We start from the raw sequence: 8,747 nt of genomic DNA on the forward strand, positions 1-8,747 counted from the left end.
GGAGCGAAAGGGAAAAAAGGGAGGAGTGGGTAAGCAGCTGCATGGTTCTGAGTTACCGGCTGGGCTTAAACCAGGACAATAGGTGCAGGTGCTTTCCTACCACCCTCATGCCTATGGCCCCACATCAGCCATTCCCATGTCCAGGAAAAGCTGCAGCACTCAGGTCCTGCCTTCGTCCCTGTTCCTTCCTCCTCCAGGCCTGGCAGGCACCAGGCTGGGATTGAAAGGCACCAAAGTGCTCCCAGTATGAGGATCTGTCTGGTAAACATGGCATCTCCAGACACATCCTGTGTAGAGGATACAATATACAATATTTTGGCTTGGATAAGTTCCCAGGTCCATGCTGGGCCAAGGTCTCATCTGAGGACACGGCTGGGAGGAGCGTGAAGGTGAGGAGTGGAGGAAACACAGCACAACAAAACACATCTGAACATGAAGAAGGAGATTGAGCCTTTTAAACCCTTTTTTTTCCCCCAAAGGAAACAAGCTGATGTGACTCATTCCCCAGGCATTGCCCTGCATGTCCCCAGCACCTTTGAACCCAGTGCCCAGTTTCACCCTGTTAGTCCTCACCATCATTCTGGGGGAGAGGAGGAGATCCCGGACCTGTGGTCTTGCCCTTGGAAAAGCTTCAATCAAAGCTTCAGACTTTATTGTGTGCTGGATCAACCTTGGAGCAGAGCTGTAGGAAACCAGGTTTCCTTACTGCAGTGCTACTGTAAATAAAGCACCTTCTAGTGTGGAGCAGGGGCACCCAGGGCACCCAGCTCACTCCCCCAGTGCTTGGTCCCACGGCTTCCATATCATCACAAAGGTCAAACCAGTAGTAACATAGGGCTTTACTGGGGAAAGCAGCTTCGTACATTGAACAATTGCAGCATGGCACCCAAAAAAAGTTACTCTGCCATGTCCAAGAGTGGCAAGAGGGAAACAAGAGGGTTGGGGCGAGCACAGGGCTCCCTCCAACAGCACCCTTCTCCACAGCGCCCTTCTCTAGGGTGCCCCTCACCTCAAATCTAGGCTTGGGAGATTGGGCAAGGAGGGAAGAAAAAGGAAAAAACTCATTCTTTCACCTTCCCTATCTCCCCACCTCACCCCATCTACACCTCGCACAGCAACTGGCCCCTGCAAGCCTTCCCCTGCCCTAACTGTGCTACCTGCATGATACTTGCATGTGCAAATCAGAGGGTTCATTTGTATGTGTGTCCTTGTGAAATACGAGCTCACTCCTCTAATTGAGGTAACAGGGTTTTGTTGAGGAACAAAGTCAATAAAGCAAAAGCAACAGCGCTGGGCATGTGACCGTAGCCAGAGGCACGCTGATTAGCATTTGTTACAGGTTTATATACTTTCACTATTGCATTAGTCATATACATATTCATAATTCCCGCATATAGGTGGGGAATATTATAACTAGTGCCTGGAACTTATTATCGTAAGTCTCCTTCTGTTGGTGTCTGCACACTGCTCTCCAGTGATTGTGGGCAGGGGTCTTGAGGATGAAGTAAGCAGTCTTCCTCTTGTGAGTAGGGGTCTTCAAGATGAAGTAAGCAGTCTTCCTCGCAGTGTACTTTTCACCTTTGGCACAGTTGGATGCCCCAGTAATCACAGAACTAGCTGAAAGCAGCCGAATCTGCAATTCTTCTGATAACTAGCAAAGATTTAGAACAGGGTGACCTTCCTGTAAAATCTATTGCAGGACAGGCAAGCGAGGAGTATCCCAAGCTAGCAGATGTTTGAGAGGCTCTGTCTCTAAACTAACTGATAAGTAGAAGGATGGTGTGAAGTAATTCATTCATGTTTAGTGGGGCCACTAAATTCCACAGACTTACAACACAAACATTGTTCTTTATCTTTGACCTAAGTTAGGCTAAAAGTACTTTAACCCTATGTTTTCCAGGCACTAGCTTTTGTTATATCAAGCCCCCCCCCCCTTTTCTTTTACCTGTACAAATTCTTTTGCTATATGACTCCATTTTGCTCAAGAGTTCTTGCCATTTTCAACTTGTTGTCTACTCTTGTGTCTTTAGCAAGCTTTGCGAACTCATAGTTATATCCACATAGCAACACCTATGATTTGCGAAAGCCAATACATTTATGTGTTTATCATAGTCCTCATAAGCTCTTGTTAAAACACTGCAACACACTCGGCACTGGGGTCCCAGTTGCACTATGACAGCCACTGGCTGCAGCTCGGCTATGGCACCAGCCTATGGCTTGTGGTCTGGTTCGCAGAGCCACACAGTTGTGCTGGCTTAATCCCTTCAGCACAGCTCCACTGCTCGCCCCTCGCACAGCCAAAAAACGGGATAGAGGGGCTCTGTGAAGACATCATGGAAGGAGTGGATAAGCCATGTCCTCTCCCCAAGCCCGTAGAAGGAGAGGAGCCCCTTGTCATAATCCAGGCTGACCCCCAGGTTCCTACACAGCTGTTCCTGTATTTTCTCCCGACGGCCCTTGTGCCAGGCCAGGTAGCAATCCTCTCGCACCTGCAGCCCCCATGAGCCCCCATCCAGACCGATGTTGAACTTGTGTCCCTGCTTCCACTCCTGGGGGAGGCTGCGGTAGGTCACCCCCAGGACAACGGAGTGGCTGGAGATCTTCACCTCCCAGTAGTGGTGGCCATAGCTGTAGCCCTGCATGCACAGCACCTGCCAGGGCTCGAAGCGGGGTCCCTGCTCCTGCCGCCTACAGATGGTGCCGGGGCTGTGCTTTGCTTTCCGGTTACCTTTTGACAGCTCCAGGTACTTGTTGGCCGTCTTGGGATCAAAGGTCAGGTTGCGGTGGTCTGGGAAGGGCAACAGCATGAATGGGGCTGAAATGCTTCATCAGACCTTTATGCCCTTGGCATGATCTCCCCCAGTAGTGCTGTGGTTTAAACTGCATAGGGCTACCTCCCAAAATAGAAGGGAGCAATGTGTAGTGTGTTTGGAGGGGAGAGGAAGCAGGGTGAGATGCAATACCTGCCCGCCCGCCTCCCAGAAGGAATGAAACAGCTCAGAAATAGCTAGTGAGGAACCAAGATGCAGCGCTTTCTGCTTTTCTTGCACAGCCTGGCTCAAAGCCAGCGAGCAGCCATGGCTCCGTGGTCATTTTGGAAGAGATGTGCTTGGTTTTAAGAGCAAAAGAGACGAGTGTGGGTGGGGAGAGGGGGAGAAACCCAGGCATTAAGTGAGCAAGTACGGTACTGTGGGGAGTCACTCTCCTCTGCACTGGCTGTGACAAGTTCCTGAGCCATGGGTATTCACTGGCCACCAGCACCTCATCTTCCTCCTGCAACATCCCAGCCTGGCAGCTCTGCTGGCTGAGGCTGCTGCCCAGAAATAACTTCGGTTTTTTGTTTTGTTTTGTTTTTTTCAATTAATAACCCTGAGAATGTTTTTGGGGGCCTGATGGAAGGAATCTTCACAGGTCCCAGGACACAGATTGTCTCCCTGGCAAGAGTGACATGACCAACATACCCTAAACATTATCCAGCCCTCTTCCCGACAGGGAGGAAATGGGAAAAGAGTAAATCCCTAAGGAATTAGAGTGGGATGGGCCCAAAGAAGACATGAAGAACTGTGGCTGGCAGCGCTGGGGCCATATCCCTGGATAGAGCACTGACTACAGGCAGGGCTCTGGACTGGTGCTGTGCTATGTGGGGCAGCTCATGGCCCAGCCTGGGGTGATCACTTGCCAGCTGCTGTATTGCCTGCAAGAAAGCACCATGTTTACATACGGATCATCAGGAACAGGCAGCAGAGACACCCAAGGAGGGTGAAAGGAGAGTATGTGAATGAGGCAAGATCTAGGTCAGTGGCTGACCCAATGCCAGGCACTGGCGGCCTTCATTTTCATGGGAAAGTGTTCCCTGGTGCAGCTAATCCTCCTCATGGCCCTTTCCCAGCTGTGCAGTATCCCTCAGCCCATCCACCCCAGCCCTGCACCACCATTCTCTGAGTTTAGGGAGAGGGATTGGAAGAACAAGGGAAGAAGTCCGTGTCCCCACAGCCACAACCAACCTCCCTCAGCTGCTGGGACCCCAGGGGAGTGCTGTCCCTTAGGAGTCCCATGTTCTCCTCACCCTTCAGAAGCTCAGCTCGGAACTGGCAACCAGGGAGGTGGGCTGCCACCTTCACCACCATCTCCTGGGGATGCACTGGGCCTGTGTAGGATGGGGACAAGTATTTTGAGTAATGCTACCCAAAAACCTATTTCTCTCTGGCTTTGATGGGAAGAGGAGGAAGCCCATTGTATACAAGCCTGGGAGTGGTCACATGCCACTGCAGCTTGACATTGCCAGCAAGGAAGAAAGCCACAGGGAAGCCACCCAGCTCTTCCCCCCTTTCTTGACATCCATCTGCTGAACATGATGTGTGTCCCCATCCCAACCCTCTGTGCCCAGCAGCCATGTCGCCAGCATGTTGACATGGGCCAGGCAGTGATTCAGGATGACTTGGAGCCCTTTAGGGTGGCTCTGTGATCAGATGGGTTACCTTGGACAACAGGGTCAGGGGCTTTGGTGGCCACAGAGCTGGGCAGGTCCTCCAGCAGAAGCCTGGAGATGTTGGTGAGGATCTCAGTGATGGGCTTGACCATGCCAGCCACATCAAACTCCATTGGGAGCAGCGCCTCTGGGCTCTCCAGAGATGGGAGCAGGGGGAACTCCTGCGGACAGACACACAGATATGCATGCACTGGCCTAAGGAGGATCAGAAGCTCCAACTCCCAACCACACACTCTCCAGTGGGTGATGGGGGCATCCCCAAAACATCTGCTGTCAGCTGTGGCTGGTGCACAGGGGTCAGGGGACAGTTGCAGGGTGAGTGTGAAGCTATGGGGAGCAGAGGAGCTGCAGCACAAGACTGTTTTGCTGGTGGTGGAAGAGCCTTGCAGAGTGGTTTGGGGGTGGGCGGTGCTGCCCATGGTCCTGCGGGCAGCACCATCCACTCCAATACAGCATTGTCCCCCAACTTTTCAGGGATCCCTCCCAAAAGCAGCACTTCCCTGCAGCCCCATCACATCCCAGAGCCACGCTGAGGATGTATTTCTCCTGGGGAATTGGGCCAACCAAGTGTCTGCCCTCACCAAAAGGGCATGGGAAGGGACACAGCACCAGGAAGCTCTGGCTGCCCCATCCCTGGCAGTGTTCAAGGCCAGGTTGGACACAGGGGCTTGGAGCAAGCTGCTCCAGTGGAAGGGGTCCCTGCCCGTGGCAGGGGTTGGAACTGGATGAGCTTTAAGGTCCCTTCCAACCCGAACCATTCTGTGGTTCTGTGTGTGTGCAGTTCTGTGGGATGGTACCTGGAGGAAGGTCCTGTTGTCGGGGCAGGCCAGGAGTTGCTGAGCCCTCTCCCTGTGCTGGCTGAGAATGTCCAGGCGGTCCTTCAGGTGGTTCCAGTTCTCCCCCGTATGTCCCAGTGCCACTGCCTGCTCTTGCTCGATCTTGGCCACTGTCTGCCACTGGCAATCCTCCAGGGCTTTCCTCAGGAGGGCAAATTTGCTCAGAATCACCGATTTGAGCCCCTCGGAAGAGTCCTGGGTGGGGAGGAGGCGTTAGAGCTGGCACACTTCCACCCCTGCACCTGGCACAGAGGCAGCCACGGTGTTACCTTGATGCTGAGTGTTCGCTCCTCCAGCTCCTTCATCACCTGCTTGATCCTCTCTGATTCCTCCTGGGCTTTTTCCATGGACTCTTTCAAAAGGGCCTGGAAAGTGAAGCACCAATGTACTGTGGTGCAGCATGCTGCTCTCCACCCAGCACCTGGGAGCCCTCTCCAGGCTGCAAGACAAGGCCCATGGGGAAGGAGAAGGCTTGAGCAGGCGAGAGGCTGCATCTAGAGTCAGAGAGAAGTGAAATCCTGGGCTGTTTTTCACCCCTTTTTCAACTTTTCCCTCTAGATCAGTGGGTCACAAATACCTATGGCACTGTTCATCTCGTGCTGCTGGATTTACTGAGCTCTCTGCAGCTCTTGACAGCCGCAGATTTCTCAGGGAGCAGCTGGGTGCTGTTGACATAGAATCATAGAAGGGCTTGGGTTGGAAGAGACCTTAATGCTCATCCAGCTCCAACCCCTGCCACGGGCAGGGACCCCTTCCACTGGAGCAGCTTGCTCCAAGCCCCTGTGTCCAACCTGGCCTTGAACACTGCCAGGGATGGGGCAGCCACAGCTTCTCTGGGCACCCTGGGCCAGCGCCTCAGCACCCTCACAGGGAAGAGCTTCTGCCTAAGAGCTCATCTCAGTCTCCCCTCGGGCAGGTTAAAGCCATTCCCCTTGGCCTGTCACATCTCCCTGATCAAAGCACATGCCAGTCCCCCTTCAGCTGAGGCCAGGCACAGGGCAGCACATGGAGGCACACCATGTCCCCACAGCAGGCCACAGGACAGCACAGGTGGATGTTGTGCCATGCCCGAGCTGCCACAACCTCCCCTGCTTGACCCTCCTCATTGCCGCAGTCCTGCCACCCATCGTTCTCACCTGCTGTTTCGAGCGCTCCTCCTCAAAGAGCACCCGTTGGTGCCGCTGGCACTGCCGCACCGTGCAGACACAGCAGATACACCGCTGCTCGTCCTTGCAGTACAGCTCCAGCAGACGCCCATGCTGTGGGCACAGCTCGCCGCGGGCCACCTCACACCTCTCTGTACGCAAGATCCACGCCACGCCATCCCGTGCCAGCTCCACCACGCTGCACAGGGTGACATTCTTCTTCAGCTCTGGGCGCTGGTTGAAGACCCTGCGGCACTCTGGGCACGTGTAGCCGCTCTCTGCCCAGGCAGGCTCCTGCTCTTGCTTTTGCCAGTGGTTGCTGATGCAGAGCTTGCAGAAGTTGTGCCCACAGGGCAAGGTCACAGGCACCCTGAAAAGCTCCAGGCAGATGGAGCACACTAGCTTCTCCTCCAGCTTCTGCGAGGTGGGTGATGCCATCCTGCCTGCACCATGGATCAGGGTGACAAGGGAAAGCTGGGGAAATAGAAACTTGGCTGTTCAGGGGAGGAGCCAAGAGGCGGGTCAGAGCTCTGAGCCAGGCATGCTCTTAAAGGAGACGCCCAGTGGGTGCACCCTCACCGTACTGGCTATGCCACACGCTTGGAAGATGATGGGCAGGTTTGCAGCTGCACCTCTTAGGGAGAGGAAGGGCTGTGAAGTACAGCAGAAGGCCTTGGAGAGAATGAAACACTGCAGCAACACCACAGGCAGACAGATGCAAGTGGCTGACAAGCATCAGAGCAATGTGTATTTTGGTGCATGCATTGCATGGGTATACATAAGCTGTATAGTTTGATTTCACTCCTTTTTTGCCCTTTGAGGGAACTTCTGTTATCGTCAGGTCTCTCGAGCAGAGCATGGCAGTCCTCCCTGGCAGAGAGACTGCAGTACAGTGGTCCTGACATCATCCAGCCATGGAACCAGCAGATAGGGGCACCCACTGCTGCTGCAGCCATGTCACCTCCCTCTGCAGTGACAATGGCTATGATACATGCCAGCAGCCAGACATGGCTACATTCTGCCTATCTTTCCATTTTAAACTACAGGTCCTGCTGTTTGCACATGCCCCTGTGCACACCCACCACTGCTTTTCCTACTAAGTTCCTTGCAACACCTGTGCATGTCAGTACTCCGAATGTAGGAAAGGTATCACCTGAGCAACCAGCCCCTGTTCAGGTAGAGTATTCTGCCTGGAGGTGATAGTGATGCCCATGCACTGCATACCTTTACCTTGTCTTCAGGAGAAAAGCTCCCAACCTTACAATCTAAACCTTATCTCCTTACCCTTGCAGATGTGATCTTCAGGGAGCTGGCAAGTCATAGAACCACAGATTGGTTTAGGTTGGAAGTGACCTTCAAGCTCATTAAGTTCCAACCCCCTGCCACAGGCAGGGACACCTTCCACTAGAGCAGCTTGCTCCAAGCCTCTGTGTCCAACCTGGCCTTGAACACTGCCAGGGATGGGGCAGCCACAGCTTCTCTGGGCATCCTGTGCCAGCGCCTCAGCACCCTCACAGGGAAGAATTTTTCAGCACAATCTCAGTCGTTTGCTGGAAGCTCTTATTTCCTGATGAAGGGGGAAACTTCAGAAAAAGTTACTGTGAACCAGAGCTGGGAAGAGGCAGTTGCAGCAGCATGTTGGTATTTGAGGGTTTGAACATGTGACTGGAGGATCCAGAAAGAGCCCAGCAGAAAGCAGACCCTCTCCACAGCCTGGTGCTGGAAACATGAATCAGTAAGTAAAAATGCAAAAGCTCAAGGTGGGTGATGAGACCCAGGGTGACTGCAGCAGGCATGGAAACCAGATGAGGTCTGGTGGCTGGTGCTGCTGTGGCAGTGGGGAGCAACATGAAGCAGGGCACATGCTGCACAGCCCTGTTCTTCTGCTTGATATCAATGTTTTGTACACCTGCTACTAAGTACCGGGTCACCCGGTACCAAGAAATAAGCCGTACAACACAATAAGGAATGGAGGGTTTGAACACAGTCCGGCCCCCAGCACTTTGTACAATAATAGTTAACAAGGTATTCCAACTTTGTCCCTAAGTGGGGGGTGAAAATTTGCAACAATATCGCAGGGACAGATGGATGGGTTTGTACTCGTCACCCTCCCCAGAATGGACACCTTTTGGTAGGACTCATGTCCTTGGCTATGCCAAGTGTTTTGACTCAGGAAATTAAGGTTGTCATGCGATCGTATTGTTAGTCCACCCCTCTGAGAGCCTCAGCTCTGTGCCAGCTGGTCAAAATACTAAGCTCTTCCCAATAAAGACATCT

The 8,747-nt window shown here is 53.3% G+C and overlaps 1 protein-coding gene across 1 annotated transcript; it reads right to left on the reverse strand.

Moving 5' to 3' along the window:
• Positions 1–1,374: 1,374 nt before the first annotated feature.
• TRIM65 (tripartite motif containing 65) lies at positions 1,375–6,908 on the reverse strand (the record flags this gene model as incomplete). The annotated part of the gene is made up of 6 exons (XM_080629355.1): positions 1,375–2,788; positions 4,067–4,147; positions 4,479–4,650; positions 5,287–5,520; positions 5,595–5,690; positions 6,462–6,908. The coding sequence occupies 6 exons, from the start codon at positions 6,906–6,908 to the stop codon at positions 2,265–2,267; spliced, it is 1,554 nt and encodes a 517-aa protein (XP_080485481.1). The 3' UTR covers positions 1,375–2,264.
• Between the last annotated feature and the right edge of the window lie 1,839 nt (positions 6,909–8,747).

The sequence above is a fragment of the Psittacula echo genome (assembly GCF_963264785.1).
Source record: "Psittacula echo genome assembly, chromosome: 14".
Classification (NCBI taxonomy): domain Eukaryota; kingdom Metazoa; phylum Chordata; class Aves; order Psittaciformes; family Psittacidae; genus Psittacula; species Psittacula echo.